The 15,908-nt window shown below is 48.0% G+C and overlaps 1 protein-coding gene and 17 non-coding genes across 18 annotated transcripts; 17 read left to right on the forward strand and 1 right to left on the reverse strand.

Annotated features, from left to right (window-relative positions):
• Window positions 1–164: 164 nt before the first annotated feature.
• On the forward strand, window positions 165–237 carry trnav-aac (transfer RNA valine (anticodon AAC)). The gene has a single exon. It is a non-coding gene; the product is annotated as a tRNA-Val (tRNA).
• A 653-nt stretch (window positions 238–890) lies between these two features.
• trnav-cac (transfer RNA valine (anticodon CAC)) lies at window positions 891–963 on the forward strand. Its single transcript has one exon. It is a non-coding gene; the product is annotated as a tRNA-Val (tRNA).
• Window positions 964–1,265: 302 nt separating this feature from the next.
• On the forward strand, window positions 1,266–1,338 carry trnav-aac (transfer RNA valine (anticodon AAC)). Its single transcript has one exon. It is a non-coding gene; the product is annotated as a tRNA-Val (tRNA).
• A 637-nt stretch (window positions 1,339–1,975) lies between these two features.
• Window positions 1,976–2,048, forward strand: trnav-cac (transfer RNA valine (anticodon CAC)). Its single transcript has one exon. It is a non-coding gene; the product is annotated as a tRNA-Val (tRNA).
• Window positions 2,049–2,350: 302 nt separating this feature from the next.
• On the forward strand, window positions 2,351–2,423 carry trnav-gac (transfer RNA valine (anticodon GAC)). The gene has a single exon. It is a non-coding gene; the product is annotated as a tRNA-Val (tRNA).
• Window positions 2,424–3,060: 637 nt separating this feature from the next.
• Window positions 3,061–3,133, forward strand: trnav-cac (transfer RNA valine (anticodon CAC)). Its single transcript has one exon. It is a non-coding gene; the product is annotated as a tRNA-Val (tRNA).
• A 302-nt stretch (window positions 3,134–3,435) lies between these two features.
• trnav-aac (transfer RNA valine (anticodon AAC)) lies at window positions 3,436–3,508 on the forward strand. Its single transcript has one exon. It is a non-coding gene; the product is annotated as a tRNA-Val (tRNA).
• A 653-nt stretch (window positions 3,509–4,161) lies between these two features.
• Window positions 4,162–4,234, forward strand: trnav-cac (transfer RNA valine (anticodon CAC)). Its single transcript has one exon. It is a non-coding gene; the product is annotated as a tRNA-Val (tRNA).
• A 302-nt stretch (window positions 4,235–4,536) lies between these two features.
• On the forward strand, window positions 4,537–4,609 carry trnav-aac (transfer RNA valine (anticodon AAC)). Its single transcript has one exon. It is a non-coding gene; the product is annotated as a tRNA-Val (tRNA).
• Window positions 4,610–5,262: 653 nt separating this feature from the next.
• On the forward strand, window positions 5,263–5,335 carry trnav-cac (transfer RNA valine (anticodon CAC)). Its single transcript has one exon. It is a non-coding gene; the product is annotated as a tRNA-Val (tRNA).
• Window positions 5,336–6,545: 1,210 nt separating this feature from the next.
• LOC133997404 (E3 SUMO-protein ligase ZBED1-like) lies at window positions 6,546–8,377 on the reverse strand. Its single transcript, XM_062436977.1, has 2 exons — window positions 7,793–8,377; window positions 6,546–7,406 (listed from the first exon to the last, which is right to left on the reverse strand). The coding sequence occupies exons 1-2, from the start codon at window positions 8,375–8,377 to the stop codon at window positions 6,546–6,548; spliced, it is 1,446 nt and encodes a 481-aa protein (XP_062292961.1).
• A 625-nt stretch (window positions 8,378–9,002) lies between these two features.
• Window positions 9,003–9,075, forward strand: trnav-aac (transfer RNA valine (anticodon AAC)). The gene has a single exon. It is a non-coding gene; the product is annotated as a tRNA-Val (tRNA).
• Window positions 9,076–9,728: 653 nt separating this feature from the next.
• trnav-cac (transfer RNA valine (anticodon CAC)) lies at window positions 9,729–9,801 on the forward strand. The gene has a single exon. It is a non-coding gene; the product is annotated as a tRNA-Val (tRNA).
• A 302-nt stretch (window positions 9,802–10,103) lies between these two features.
• trnav-aac (transfer RNA valine (anticodon AAC)) lies at window positions 10,104–10,176 on the forward strand. The gene has a single exon. It is a non-coding gene; the product is annotated as a tRNA-Val (tRNA).
• Window positions 10,177–10,829: 653 nt separating this feature from the next.
• trnav-cac (transfer RNA valine (anticodon CAC)) lies at window positions 10,830–10,902 on the forward strand. The gene has a single exon. It is a non-coding gene; the product is annotated as a tRNA-Val (tRNA).
• Window positions 10,903–11,204: 302 nt separating this feature from the next.
• On the forward strand, window positions 11,205–11,277 carry trnav-aac (transfer RNA valine (anticodon AAC)). Its single transcript has one exon. It is a non-coding gene; the product is annotated as a tRNA-Val (tRNA).
• Window positions 11,278–11,930: 653 nt separating this feature from the next.
• On the forward strand, window positions 11,931–12,003 carry trnav-cac (transfer RNA valine (anticodon CAC)). The gene has a single exon. It is a non-coding gene; the product is annotated as a tRNA-Val (tRNA).
• Window positions 12,004–13,031: 1,028 nt separating this feature from the next.
• On the forward strand, window positions 13,032–13,104 carry trnav-cac (transfer RNA valine (anticodon CAC)). The gene has a single exon. It is a non-coding gene; the product is annotated as a tRNA-Val (tRNA).
• Window positions 13,105–15,908: the final 2,804 nt, after the last annotated feature.

The following is a 15,908-nucleotide window of genomic DNA, read 5'->3' on the forward strand; positions in this document are numbered from 1 at the left end:
TCTTCTTTTGAATTGCTTTTTGTTTGTGACCGTCACTTCACATTGCGCAAAAACAGGTAGGATGTCTTGTATTTGAAATGTTTGGATATCGTCAGGCAATTGAAATCATGTCAGGAGGTCAAGTGCCTCAGGCCACCCACGCGGGTGACAGGGAGCTTTTCACAGTTTCCGTAGTGTAGTGGTTATCACGTTCGCCTAACACGCGAAAGGTCCCCGGTTCGAAACCGGGCGGAAACACTTGTTTGTTTGGTGCTCACCCTGAGTCATTAATGGGATCGTGGGAGCAACCCCGCGTCAAACACCAGAAAACAGTGCGTGGTTGACGGCACAAAGAAGTCACCATCCTGAACATGTCTGATAACTATGTACTACTGACCATTTGGGGGTTCAGCCCATGACTTTATTTCTGTAGGAGATCGATGCAGGTGGATATCCTGGCTTCATTGCCCTGTTTGGCAAGGAGGAGCATGCACGATGTCGAGGATGCGTCGCTTTGGTCTTTCCCGGTAAATTATCCGCAGCTGCTTGAAAACTCAACTCTCCCCGTCGGGGAATCGAACCCCGGTCTTCCGCGTGACAGGCGGAGATACTGTCCACTATACTAACGAGGACTGCTGCACGGAATAGTTATGGCACGTCAACGGGCCGGCAGAGCGGTTCTGACGTCGACGGGGAACGTTCCCGTAGTTATGGAGACATTGGGATGAAGAAGTCAAATGTCAACCTCCTGGTGGGGGCTGTAGGTAAAAAAAGGCAGAGGATCACCACAGCCGTCGGAATACATCGCCTGCGAAAAACCATGAACGCCCGTAGCAGGTGAGGACCCGTCTGCAGGTCAGTGTGCACAGATGTTTTAAGTGGGCCTCTTGGACGGCGACAAGCCTTTCATGGTTTCCGTAGTGTAGTGATTATCACGTTCGCCTCACACGCGAAAGGTCCCCGGTTCGAAACCGGGCGGAAACACTTGTAATTTTGTCTTCACTCTGAGTAATGGAATCAAACTGTGCTGTCTCACATGACTGGTAATTAGGGCGCATCGACCAAAAGGTTTGTGCCCCACATCATCTGAGAACTTGCTATGTTTACAAATGATGAACTATGTCTTCTTTTGAATTGCTTTTTGTTTGTGACCGTCACTTCACATTGCGCAAAAACAGGTAGGATGTCTTGTATTTGAAATGTTTGGATATCGTCAGGCAATTGAAATCATGTCAGGAGGTCAAGTGCCTCAGGCCACCCACGCGGGTGACAGGGAGCTTTTCACAGTTTCCGTAGTGTAGTGGTTATCACGTTCGCCTAACACGCGAAAGGTCCCCGGTTCGAAACCGGGCGGAAACACTTGTTTGTTTGGTGCTCACCCTGAGTCATTAATGGGATCGTGGGAGCAACCCCGCGTCAAACACCAGAAAACAGTGCGTGGTTGATGGCACAAAGAAGTCACCATCCTGAACATGTCTGATAACTATGTACTACTGACCATTTGGGGGTTCAGCCCATGACTTTATTTCTGTAGGAGATCGATGTAGGTGGATATCCTGGCTTCATTGCCCTGTTTGGCAAGGAAGAGCTTGCGTCGCTTTGGTCTTTCCCGGTAAATTATCCGCAGCTGCTTGAAAACTCAACTCTCCCCGTCGGGGAATCGAACCCCGGTCTTCCGCGTGACAGGCGGAGATACTGTCCACTATACTAACGAGGACTGCTGCATGGATGAGTTATGGCACGTCAACGGGCCGGCAGAGCGGTTCTGACGTCGACGGGGAACGTTCCCGTAGTTATGGAGACATTGGGATGAAGAAGTCAAATGTCAACCTCCTGGTGGGGGCTGTAGGTAAAAAAAGGCAGAGGATCACCACAGCCGTCGGAATACATCGCCTGCGAAAAACCATGAACGCCCGTAGCAGGTGAGGACCCGTCTGCAGGTCAGTGTGCACAGATGTTTTAAGTGGGCCTCTTGGACGGCGACAAGCCTTTCACGGTTTCCGTAGTGTAGTGGTTATCACGTTCGCCTCACACGCGAAAGGTCCCCGGTTCGAAACCGGGCGGAAACACTTGTAATTTTGTCTTCACTCTGAGTAATGGAATCAAACTGTGCTGTCTCACATGACTGGTAATTAGGGCGCATCGACCAAAAGGTTTGTGCCCCACATCATCTGAGAACTTGCTATGTTCTCAAATGATGAACTATGTCTTCTTTTGAATTGCTTTTTGTTTGTGACCGTCCCTTAACATTGCGCAAAAACAGGGATGATGTCTTGTATTTCAAATGTTTGGATATCGTCAGGCAATTGAAATCATGTCAGGAGGTCAAGTGCCTCAGGCCACCCACGCGGGTGACAGGGAGCGCTTCACAGTTTCCGTAGTGTAGTGGTTATCACGTTCGCCTGACATGCGAAAGGTCCCCGGTTCGAAACCGGGCGGAAACACTTGTTTGTTTGGTGCTCACCCTGAGTCATTAATGGGATCGTGGGAGCAACCCCGCGTCAAACACCAGAAAACAGTGCGTGGTTGACGGCACAAAGAAGTCACCATCCTGAACATGTCTGATAACTATGTACTACTGACCATTTGGGGGTTCAGCCCATGACTTTATTTCTGTAGGAGATCGATGCAGGTGGATATCCTGGCTTCATTGCCCTGTTTGGCAAGGAGGAGCATGCGTCGCTTTGGTCTTTCCCGGTAAATTATCCGCAGCTGCTTGAAAACTCAACTCTCCCCGTCGGGGAATCGAACCCCGGTCTTCCGCGTGACAGGCGGAGATACTGTCCACTATACTAACGAGGACTGCTGCATGGATGAGTTATGGCACGTCAACGGGCCGGCAGAGCGGTTCTGACGTCGACGGGGAACGTTCCCGTAGTTATAGAGACATTGGGATGAAGAAGTCAAATGTCAACCTCCTGGTGGGGGCTGTAGGTAAAAAAAGGCAGAGGATCACCACAGCCGTCGGAATACATCGCCTGCGAAATACCATGAACGCCCGTAGCAGGTGAGGACCCGTCTGCAGGTCAGTGTGCACAGATGTTTTAAGTCGGCCTCTTGGACGGTGACAAGCCTTTCAAGGTTTCCGTAGTGTAGTGGTTATCACGTTCGCCTCACACGCGAAAGGTCCCCGGTTCGAAACCGGGCGGAAACACTTGTAATTTTGTGTTCACTCTGAGTAATGGAATCAAACTGTGCTGTCTCACATGACTGGTAATTAGGGCGCATCGACCAAAAGGTTTGGGCCCCACATCATCTGAGAACTTGCTATGTTTTCAAATGATGAACTATGTCTTCTTTTGAATTGCTTTTTGTTTGTGACCGTCACTTAACATTGCGCAAAAACAGGTAGGATGTCTTGTATTTCAAATGTTTGGATATCGTCAGGCAACTGAAATCATGTCAGGAGGTGAAGTGCCTCAGGCCACCCACGCGGGTGACAGGGAGCTTTTCACAGTTTCCGTAGTGTAGTGGTTATCACGTTCGCCTAACACGCGAAAGGTCCCCGGTTCGAAACCGGGCGGAAACACTTGTTTGTTTGGTGCTCACCCTGAGTCATTAATGGCATCGTGGAAGCAACCCCGCGTCAAACACCAGAAAACAGTGCGTGGTTGACGGCACAAAGAACTCACCATCCTGAACATGTCTGATAACTATGTACTACTGACCATTTGGGGGTTCAGCCCATGACTTTATTTCTGTAGGAGATCGATGCAGGTGGATATCCTGGCTTCATTGCCCTGTTTGGCAAGGAGGAGCATGCACGATGTCAAGGATGCGTCGCTTTGGTCTTTCCCGGTAAATTATCCGCAGCTGCTTGAAAACTCAACTCTCCCCGTCGGGGAATCGAACCCCGGTCTTCCGCGTGACAGGCGGAGATAGTGTCCACTATACTAACGAGGACTGCTGCATGGATGAGTTATGGCACGTCAACGGGCCGGCAGAGCGGTTCTGACGTCGACGGGGAACGTTCCCGTAGTTATGGAGACATTGGGATGAAGAAGTCAAATGTCAACCTCCTGGTGGGGGCTGTAGGTAAAAAAAGGCAGAGGATCACCACAGCCGTCGGAATACATCGCCTGCGAAAAACCATGAACGCCCGTAGCAGGTGAGGACCCGTCTGCAGGTCAGTGTGCACAGATGTTTTAAGTGGGCCTCTTGGACGGCGACAAGCCTTTCACGGTTTCCGTAGTTTAGTGGTTATCACGTTCGCCTCACACGCGAAAGGTCCCCGGTTCGACACCGGGCAGAGACACTTGTAATTTTGTCTTCACTCTGAGTAATGGAATCAAACTGTGCTGTCTCACATGACTGGTAATTAGGGCGCATCGACCAAAAGGTTTGTGCCCCACATCATCTGAGAATTTGCTATGTTTTCAAATGATGAACTATGTCTTCTTTTGAATTGCTTTTTGTTTGTGACCGTCACTTAACATTGCGCAAAAACAGGTAGGATGATATGTAATTCAAATGTTTGGATATCGTCAGGCAATTGAAATCATGTCAGGAGGTCAAGTGCCTCAGGCCACCCACGCGGGTGACAGGGAGCTTTTCACAGTTTCCGTAGTGTAGTGGTTATCACGTTCGCCTAACACGCGAAAGGTCCCCGGTTCGAAACCGGGCGGAAACACTTGTTTGTTTGGTGCTCACCCTGAGTCATTAATGGGATCGTGGGAGCAACCCCGCGTCAAACACCAGAAAACAGTGCGTGGTTGACGGCACAAAGAAGTCACCATCCTGAACATGTCTGATAACTATGTACTACTGACCATTTGGGGGTTCAGCCCATGACTTTATTTCTGTAGGAGATCGATGCAGGTGGATATCCTGGCTTCATTGCCCTGTTTGGCAAGGAGGAGCATGCACGATGTCGAGGATGCGTCGCTTTGGTCTTTCCCGGTAAATTATCCGCAGCTGCTTGAAAACTCAACTCTCCCCGTCGGGGAATCGAACCCCGGTCTTCCGCGTGACAGGCGGAGATACTGTCCACTATACTAACGAGGAATGCTGCATGGATGAGTTATGGCACGTCAACGGGCCGGCAGAGCGGTTCTGACGTCGACGGGGAACGTTCCCGTAGTTATGGAGACATTGGGATGAAGAAGTCAAATGTCAACCTCCTGGTGGGGGCTATAGGTAAAAAAAGGCAGAGGATCACCACAGCCGTCGGAATACATCGCCTGCGAAATACCATGAACGCCCGTAGCAGGTGAGGACCCGTCTGCAGGTCAGTGTGCACAGATGTTTTAAGTCGGCCTCTTGGACGGCGACAAGCCTTTCAAGGTTTCCGTAGTGTAGTGGTTATCACGTTCGCCTCACACGCGAAAGGTCCCCGGTACGAAACCGGGTGGAAACACTTGTAATTTTGTCTTCACTCTGAGTAATGGAATCAAACTGTGCTGTCTCACATGACTGGTAATTAGGGCGCATCGACCAAAAGGTTTGTGCCCCACATCATCTGAGAACTTGCTATGTTTTCAAATGATGAACTATGTCTTCTTTTGAATTGCTTTTTGTTTGTGACCGTCACTTAACATTGCGCAAAAACAGGTAGGATGTCTTGTATTTCAAATGTTTGGATATCGTCAGGCAACTGAAATCATGTCAGGAGTAGGGATGGAGTGATTTTCGATCGGATCGTCTATCGGCGATCGAAGGGAGGATCGTGATTTTTTTTTTCAAATGGCGATCTTTTAATAATTTACTGCTATTCGATGTTAAAGAAATAATTTCTACAACCTGCGCCCTACTGTGTACTTGAAAATGTTTCTGGTGGAGCAACACGTCTGCATACAGAGCCCTTTGATCGGTGCAACTGAGGACTGAATATTAAACCCTTAATTACAACCCTGTTGCGTCTTTTTTTTCCTTCTCACTTTTTCCGGAGGTCCGCGCCACGGACGCCATCTCTCTTTTTCACGTCTCCTCTGTTCTTCATATTCTTGCTTGCTTACCAAACACTTTTCTCTGTGCGCCACAAGTGGTGTGCTATATTATCTTTCTTTTTAATCACAAAATATAATAATTCACGCGTATATTTGAACAACAAGTAACTTTTACTTTTACACGGCACATTTAAATCGAGAGATCAGCCTGCGTAAATGAAATGCTCCTCACACAAATAACCAAAACAAAATACAATTTTGAGTCACAGACACTTTTGTCTTACATAGACTTAATAAATAAGTAAATAAATAAGCGACTGCTAACAGCTGTCAACATAGTTCACTTCAAAAAAATAAAGAGCCTACAGCCTGGAAATTATTCACCAACAGGCTGTGGCGCGAAATCTACTTTTAGTCTATATTTCTAAATAAATAATAGGCTGTAATAAACGAAATAATGTGCAAACAAAAAAGCTCAGCACAAGGGTAGATTGTCTTACAAAAATATAAATGCTACCAACATTAAATCACTCCAAAATAATAGGCCTATTTAGGTTTGTCTATCATTAGACATTATTTCGAACAAACTTAAAGCTTAAAACAAAACATTAAGCAATAAAACACTGCAGCCTACTGTACGAAAACAAGTGAAAATAAAAAATATATTTTGCTTACTTTTGCTTACAAATTATTTGACAAGAAGACAAGCATGTTGACTTTGTCTGGCTTTAGCAGACTGCGGTACCGGGTTACAACATTCCCCGCTTTACTGAATATGCGCTCCGAAGGCGTGCTAGTCGCGGGAATGCACAAATATTTCTGTGCCATTTTTGCCATGAAGGGAAAGCGGTTTTCGTTCCTCCTCCACCATTCAAGGGCATTGGTTTCTCCATCAGCTACCTCTTCTTGGAGGTAATTTGCCATTTCAGCGTGCGCTCGCTGCTCCGGCGTTGCAACGACAGCAGGCTTGACTGTGCCAAGAAGACTGCCCAGTGTTTTTTTCTTTTTGGTTGGCTGGGTGGTTCCTGCATCCTCCTCATCTGTGACTCTCACAGGTGGCCTGGGGGTGTCCCTCTTCCAGAACAGCACCATTTCATCCTCCAGCTGGCATCTGATATAGTCCAGGTCGGCAGCACTCATGTGACGGGCCTTGTACCGCGGGTCAAGGAGGCTAGCTGTGCGCATTAACTGGATGGTCTTGTCGTTGTCGTATCTGTTGTCGAGCTGTTCCAGGATTGTTCGTTTTATATCTGCCGTCAGTTTGACATCAGTGTCTTTCTCCTTGAGGGTATCTTTCATCAAGTGCAGCAGAGGCAGCAACGATGAAATGGTGACGTCACGCTCACTCGACATAATGTCTGTAAATTCAGATACAGACTTCAGTCCCTCTTTGACAGCCTCCAGCACGCTTACATCTTGCCAGCTTATGGTTGGTAGTGTGCGCCGGCTCCTGTCGTCGGCAAAAACCCTTCTGATGGAAGGCAGCAGGGCCAGGATCCTCTCTGTCATTGCATACTTGCTGCCCCAGCGCGTTGCGCAATCCTGTTTTACAAGGGAAAACATAATGGGGAAATATGGTAATTGGCTACGTAAGAGCAAATAGGCGTATTGATACTTTCTAAATGCCCTGTCCCCTGTGTAAAAGTTTTTTAGCTATTTGTTTTTGTATGTAGACGTAGACATAATGATCAAAATAGCCTATATGTTTTATCATTGGTTATTCATTTACATTAGCCTATTTTTTATTTTTTGAATGACAATACTCCACGCTGGCGAGCAATGGTGTATAATTTTAAACAGAAAAACACCAGATGGAAACAGTTTGCTATCGCTTGGTTTAAAAAAACGGCTATGTTTGTAGCAGTGTAAAAGCCACAATTTGGCTACTTTTGTTTGTATTTGTATTTTTTAGGCTATGTTATACTTACAGTTATCAAAGAAAGCGGTTTCTTTATCCCCTGTTGCTCTTGTTCTTTCCTGAGTTGTTGCCGCCTTTGCCAGCTGTGCGAAAAGGCTCCATTTATTTGGCGACACACGCCAAAAGCCCGCTCCGTTTTGGCTTTCTCTTTATTTAAGGCATTGTTGACGGCCAAGTTCAAATTATGCCCGAAACAGCTGATCCATGGCCACTTCAGATCACGAACAGCTGCAACGATGTTGGCTCCGTTGTCGCTTGTGATGCAGGCCACTTTCTCCTCTCCTACTCCCCATGCTTGCAACCCATCCTGGAGTGCTTCAGCGAGCACCGCTGCGGTATGACTCTCCGGTGCAAAAGCTGTCTCAAGACATTTGGATTTTAATGTCCAATCTTTGGAAACATAGTGAGCGGTTATGGACATATAGGGAGACATGTTTATGCTCGACCACATGTCGGTTGTCAGAGCAACGAAGTTGGCCTCTTTTAATTCGCTGGTAATTTCCCCTCTCAGCTGATTATATAGTTTCGGTATTGCGGTCTCCGAGAAATATTTCCTGCCAGGCGGCTCATATTGCGCATCCAGTGTAGCTAGCATATTCTTGAAACTTTCTCTCTCAACCGTCTGAAATGGGACGGACTCCTTCGCCAGATATCTTGCAACAGCCGTTGTACACTGGGCCCATCTTTCGCTGCTTTGATTGTATTTTATTGATTTTGCAAAAGCTGCCGATATTGAGGGCTGCCGAGACGCATTTGTGCTTAATCGGGTTGCAGCACTTGATGTAGCAGCGCTGGTTGGGGGCAGTTTTGCGGCCTCGGAGGGGTGATGAACTCGTATGTGCCCAAATAAATTTGTTGTCTGCTTATCCTTCACAGGCACACATTTTTTGCATATTGTGCAAATAGGTTGCGTTAGGTCTTTAGGCTCACCGTTGACATCCGGGTAAAACTTAAAATGTGCCCAAATAGCCGATTTCGCGTTCTTTTTTGGCACCAAATTGCTTTCGGCCATGTTAGCGCCAGGCGAGTTTCTTTTTTTTTTTTTTTTTTTTTTTTTTAAGCTGACGTAACTGCGCCCGCCCCCTCAGCCGATCGGATCGCCTATCAGCGATCGCCAGTGACTACGATCGGATGATCTGAAAATAGGGACGATTTCCCATCCCTAGTCAGGAGGTGAAGTGCCTCAGGCCACCCACGCGGGTGACAGGGAGCTTTTCACAGTTTCCGTAGTGTAGTGGTTATCACGTTCGCCTAACACGCGAAAGGTCCCCGGTTCGAAACCGGGCGGAAACACTTGTTTGTTTGGTGCTCACCCTGAGTCATTAATGGCATCGTGGAAGCAACCCCGCGTCAAACACCAGAAAACAGTGCGTGGTTGACGGCACAAAGAAGTCACCATCCTGAACATGTCTGATAACTATGTACTACTGACCATTTGGGGGTTCAGCCCATGACTTTATTTCTGTAGGAGATCGATGCAGGTGGATATCCTGGCTTCATTGCCCTGTTTGGCAAGGAGGAGCATGCACGATGTCGAGGATGCGTCGCTTTGGTCTTTCCCGGTAAATTATCCGCAGCTGCTTGAAAACTCAACTCTCCCCGTCGGGGAATCGAACCCCGGTCTTCCGCGTGACAGGCGGAGATACTGTCCACTATACTAACGAGGACTGCTGCATGGATGAGTTATGGCACGTCAACGGGCCGGCAGAGCGGTTCTGACGTCGACGGGGAACGTTCCCGTAGTTATGGAGACATTGGGATGAAGAAGTCAAATGTCAACCTCCTGGTGGGGGCTGTAGGTAAAAAAAGGCAGAGGATCACCACAGCCGTCGGAATACATCGCCTGGGAAAAACCATGAACGCCCGTAGCAGGTGAGGACCCGTCTGCAGGTCAGTGTGCACAGATGTTTTAAGTGGGCCTCTTGGACGGCGACAAGCCTTTCACTGTTTCCGTAGTGTAGTGGTTATCACGTTCGCCTCACACGTGAAAGGTCCCCGGTTCGAAACCGGGCAGAGACACTTGTAATTTTGTCTTCACTCTGAGTAATGGAATCAAACTGTGCTGTCTCACATGACTGGTAATTAGGGCGCATCGACCAAAAGGTTTGTGCCCCACATCATCTGAGAATTTGCTATGTTTTCAAATGATGAACTATGTCTTCTTTTGAATTGCTTTTTGTTTGTGACCGTCACTTAACATTGCGCAAAAACAGGTAGGATGTCTTGTATTTCAAATGTTTGGATATCGTCAGGCAATTGAAATCATGTCAGGAGGTCAAGTGCCTCAGGCCACCCACGCGGGTGACAGGGAGCTTTTCACAGTTTCCGTAGTGTAGTGGTTATCACGTTCGCCTAACACGCGAAAGGTCCCCGGTTCGAAACCGGGCGGAAACACTTGTTTGTTTGGTGCTCACCCTGAGTCATTAATGGGATCGTGGGAGCAACCCCGCGTCAAACACCAGAAAACAGTGCGTGGTTGACGGCACAAAGAAGTCACCATCCTGAACATGTCTGATAACTATGTACTACTGACCATTTGGGGGTTCAGCCCATGACTTTATTTCTGTAGGAGATCGATGCAGGTGGATATCCTGGCTTCATTGCCCTGTTTGGCAAGGAGGAGCATGCACGATGTCGAGGATGCGTCGCTTTGGTCTTTCCCGGTAAATTATCCGCAGCTGCTTGAAAACTCAACTCTCCCCGTCGGGGAATCGAACCCCGGTCTTCCGCGTGACAGGCGGAGATACTGTCCACTATACTAACGAGGAATGCTGCATGGATGAGTTATGGCACGTCAACGGGCCGGCAGAGCGGTTCTGACGTCGACGGGGAACGTTCCCGTAGTTATGGAGACATTGGGATGAAGAAGTCAAATGTCAACCTCCTGGTGGGGGCTGTAGGTAAAAAAAGGCAGAGGATCACCACAGCCGTCGGAATACATCGCCTGCGAAAAACCATGAACGCCCGTAGCAGGTGAGGACCCGTCTGCAGGTCAGTGTGCACAGATGTTTTAAGTGGGCCTCTTGGACGGCGACAAGCCTTTCACGGTTTCCGTAGTGTAGTGGTTATCACGTTCGCCTCACACGCGAAAGGTCCCCGGTTCGAAACCGGGCAGAAACACTTGTAATTTTGTCTTCACTCTGAGTAATGGAATCAAACTGTGCTGTCTCACATGACTGGTAATTAGGGCGCATCGACCAAAAGGTTTGTGGCCCACATCATCTGAGAACTTGCTATGTTTTCAAATGATGAACTATGTCTTCTTTTGAATTGCTTTTTGTTTGTGACCGTCACTTAACATTGCGCAAAAACAGGTAGGATGTCTTGTATTTCAAATGTTTGGATATCGTCAGGCAATTGAAATCATGTCAGGAGGTCAAGTGCCTCAGGCCACCCACGCGGGTGACAGGGAGCTTTTCACAGTTTCCGTAGTGTAGTGGTTATCACGTTCGCCTAACACGCGAAAGGTCCCCGGTTCGAAACCGGGCGGAAACACTTGTTTGTTTGGTGCTCACCCTGAGTCATTAATGGGATCGTGGGAGCAACCCCGCGTCAAACACCAGAAAACAGTGCGTGGTTGACGGCACAAAGAAGTCACCATCCTGAACATGTCTGATAACTATGTACTACTGACCATTTGGGGGTTCAGCCCATGACTTTATTTCTGTAGGAGATCGATGCAGGTGGATATCCTGGCTTCATTGCCCTGTTTGGCAAGGAGGAGCATGCACGATGTCGAGGATGCGTCGCTTTGGTCTTTCCCGGTAAATTATCCGCAGCTGCTTGAAAACTCAACTCTCCCCGTCGGGGAATCGAACCCCGGTCTTCCGCGTGACAGGCGGAGATACTGTCCACTATACTAACGAGGACTGCTGCATGGATGAGTTATGGCACGTCAACGGGCCGGCAGAGCGGTTCTGACGTCGACGGGGAACGTTCCCGTAGTTATAGAGACATTGGGATGAAGAAGTCAAATGTCAACCTCCTGGTGGGGGCTGTAGGTAAAAAAAGGCAGAGGATCACCACAGCCGTCGGAATACATCGCCTGCGAAAAACCATGAACGCCCGTAGCAGGTGAGGACCCGTCTGCAGGTCAGTGTGCACAGATGTTTTAATTGGGCCTCTTGGAAGGCGACAAGCCTTTCACGGTTTCCGTAGTGTAGTGGTTATCACGTTCGCCTCACACGCGAAAGGTCCCCGGTTCGAAACCGGGCGGAAACACTTGTGATTTTGTCTTCACTCTGAGTAATGGAATCAAACTGTGCTGTCTCACATGACTGGTAATTAGGGCGCATCGACCAAAAGGTTTGTGCCCCACATCATCTGAGAACTTGCTATGTTCTCAAATGATGAACTATGTCTTCTTTTGAATTGCTTTTTGTTTGTGACCGTCCCTTAACATTGCGCAAAAACAGGGATGATGTCTTGTATTTCAAATGTTTGGATATCGTTAGGCAATTGAAATCATGTCAGGAGGTCAAGTGCCTCAGGCCACCCACGCGGGTGACAGGGAGCTCTTCACATTTTCCGTAGTGTAGTGGTTATCACGTTCGCCTAACACGCGAAAGGTCCCCGGTTCGAAACCGGGCGGAAACACTTGTTTGTTTGGTGCTCACCCCGAGTCATTAATGGGATCGTGGGAGCAACCCCGCGTCAAACACCAGAAAACAGTGCGTGGTTGACGGCACAAAGAAGTCACCATCCTGAACATGTCTGATAACTATGTACTACTGACCATTTGGGGGTTCAGCCCATGACTTTATTTCTGTAGGAGATCGATGCAGGTGGATATCCTGGCTTCATTGCCCTGTTTGGCAAGGAGGAGCATGCACGATGTCGAGGATGCGTCGCTTTGGTCTTTCCCGGTAAATTATCCGCAGCTGCTTGAAAACTCAACTCTCCCCGTCGGGGAATCGAACCGCGGTCTTCCGCGTGACAGGCGGAGATACTGTCCACTATACTAACGAGGACTGCTGCATGGAATAGTTATGGCACGTCAACGGGCCGGCAGAGCGGTTCTGACGTCGACGGGGAACGTTCCCGTAGTTATGGAGACATTGGGATGAAGAAGTCAAATGTCAACCTCCTGGTGGGGGCTGTAGGTAAAAAAAGGCAGAGGATCACCACAGCCGTCGGAATACATCGCCTGCGAAAAACCATGAACGCCCGTAGCAGGTGAGGACCCGTCAGCAGGTCAGTGTGCACAGATGTTTTAATTGGGCCTCTTGGAAGGCGACAAGCCTTTCACTGTTTCCGTAGTGTAGTGGTTATCACGTTCGCCTCACACGCGAAAGGTCCCCGGTTCGAAACCGGGCGGAAACACTTGTGATTTTGTCTTCACTCTGAGTAATGGAATCAAACTGTGCTGTCTCACATGACTGGTAATTAGGGCGCATCGACCAAAAGGTTTGTGCCCCACATCATCTGAGAACTTGCTATGTTTTCAAATGATGAACTATGTCTTCTTTTGAATTGCTTTTTGTTTGTGACCGTCACTTAAAATTGCGCAAAAACAGGGATGATGTCTTGTATTTCAAATGTTTGGATATGTCAGGCAATTGAAATCATGTCAGGAGGTCAAGTGCCTCAGGCCACCCACGCGGGTGACAGGGAGATTTTCACAGTTTCCGTAGTGTAGTGTTTATCACGTTCGCCTAACACGCGAAAGGTCCCCGGTTCGCAAACCGGGCGGAAACACTTGTTTGTTTGGTGCTCACCCTGAGTCATGAATGGGATCGTGGGAACAACGCCGCGTCAAACACCAGAAAACACTGCGTGGTTGACGGCAGCAGACGGCACAAAGAAATCACCATCCTGAACATGTCTGATAACTATGTACTACTGACCATTTTGGGGTTCAGCCCATGACTTTATTTCTGTAGGAGATCGATGCAGGTGGATATCCTGGCTTCATTGGCCTGTTTGGCAAGGAGGAGCATGCACAATGTCGAGGATGCGTCGCTTTGGTCTTTCCCCGTAAATTATCCACAGCTGCTTGAAAACTCAACTCTCCCCGTCGGGGAATCCAACCACGCTCCTCTTATACAACCCATAGACTGTTGTCCAACCACGTTCCTCTTATCCAACCCATAGACTCTTGTCCAACCACGCTCCTCTTATACAACCCACAGACTCTTGTACAACCACGCTCCTCTTATCCAACCCATAGACTCTTATCCAACCACGTTCCTCTTATCCAACCCATAGACTCTTGTCCAACCAAACTACTCTTATACAACCCATAGACTCTTGTCCAACCACGCTCCTCTTATCCGACCCATAGACTCTTATCCAACCACGCTCCTGTTATCCAACCCATAGAGTCTTATCCAACCCATAGACTCTTGTCCAACTAATAGACTCTTGTCCAACAACGCTCCTCTCATACAACCCATAGACTCTCATCCAACCACGCTCCTCTTATACAACCCATAGACACTTATCCAACCCATAGACTCTTATTCAACCCATAGACTCTTGTGTAACCACGCTCCTCTTATACAACCCATAGACATTTATCCAACCATGGTCCTCTAATCCAACCCATACAGGCTTGCCAAACCCATAGACTCTTGTCCAATCCATAGAGTCTTGTCCAACCCATAGACTCTTATCCAGCCCATAGATTCTTATCAAACCACGCTCCTCTTAGCCAACCCATAGACTCTTGTCCAATCCATAATCTCTTGTCCAACCCATAGACTCTTATCCAACCCATAGACTCTTATCCAACCCATAGACTCTTGACAAACCACGTTCCTCTTATCCAACCCATAGACTCTTGTCCAACCATGCTCCTCTCATACATCCCATAGACTTTTGTCCAACCACGCTCCTCTTAGCCAACCCATAGACTCTTATCCAACCCATAGACTCTTGTCCAGCCCATAGACTCTTATTCAACCCATAGCCTCTTATCCAACCCATAGACTCTTGACGAACCACGCTCCTCTAATCCAACCCATAGACTCTTGTCCAACCACGTTCCTCTTATTCAACCCATTGACTCTTCTCCAACCGCGCTCCTCTTATCCAACCCATAGACTCTTATCCAACCACGCTCCTTTTATCCAACCCATAGAGTCTTATCCAACCCATATATTCTCATCCAACCCATAGACTCTTGTCCAACCCATAGACATTTGTCCAACCCATAGACTCTTATCCAACCACGCTCCTCTTATCCAACCGATAGAGTCTTGTCCAACCCCTCGACTCTGATCCAACCACACTCCTCTTATCCAACCCATATACTCTTGTCCAACCTATAGACTCTTGTCCAACCATGCTCCTCTTATACAACCCATAGAGTCTTATCCAACCACGGTCCTCTTATCCAACTCATAGAGGATTGCCCAACCCATAGACTCTTGTCTAACCCATAGACTGTTATCCAACTAATAGACTCTTGTCCAACCACGCTCCTCTTATTCAACCCATAGACTCTTGTCCAACCACGCTCCTCTAATACAACCCATAGACTATTATCCAACCACGCTCCTCTTATCCAACCCATAAACTCTTGTCCAACCACACTCCTCTTATACAACCCATAGACTCTTGTCCAACCACGCTCCTCTGATCCAACCCATAGACTCTCATCCAACCACGGTCCTGTTATCCAACCCATAGAGTCTTATCCAACCCATAGACTCTTATCTAACCCATAGACTCTTGTCCAACCCATAGACTCTTATCCAACCACGCTCCTCTTATCCAACCCATGGGGTCTTGTCCAACCCATAGACTCTTGTCCAACCATGCTCTTCTTAGACAACCCATAGAGTCTTATCCACCATCGTTTTCTTATCCAACCCATAAAGGCTTGCCCAACCCATAGACTCTTGTCTAACCGAAAGACTGTTATCCAACCCATAGACTCTTTTCCAACCACGCACCACTTATCCAACCCATAGAGTCTTGTCCAACCCATAGACTCTTATCCAACCAATAGAGTCTTGTCCAACCCATAGGCTCTTGTCCAACCACGCTTCTCTTATCCAACCCATAGATTCTTATCAAACCACGCTTCTCTTATCCAACCCATAGATTCTTATCAAACCACGCTCCTCTTAGCCAACCCATAGACTCTTGTCCAACCCATAGACTCTTGTCCAACCCATAGA

Source organism: Scomber scombrus, chromosome 17 (genome assembly GCF_963691925.1).
Source record: "Scomber scombrus chromosome 17, fScoSco1.1, whole genome shotgun sequence".
In the NCBI taxonomy this organism is placed as follows: Eukaryota; Metazoa; Chordata; class Actinopteri; order Scombriformes; family Scombridae; genus Scomber; species Scomber scombrus.

What these genes read in the sequence shown, in the direction of transcription:
- LOC133997404 (XM_062436977.1), bottom strand. Translation starts at nt 8,377, where the DNA reads ATGCTAGCTACACTGGATGCGCAATATGAGCCGCCTGGCAGGAAATAT. An exon ending in AACCGCTTTCTTTGATAACT is followed by an intron (nt 7,407 to 7,792) that starts GTAAGTATAACA and finishes CTTGTAAAACAG; the next exon opens with GATTGCGCAACGCGCTGGGG.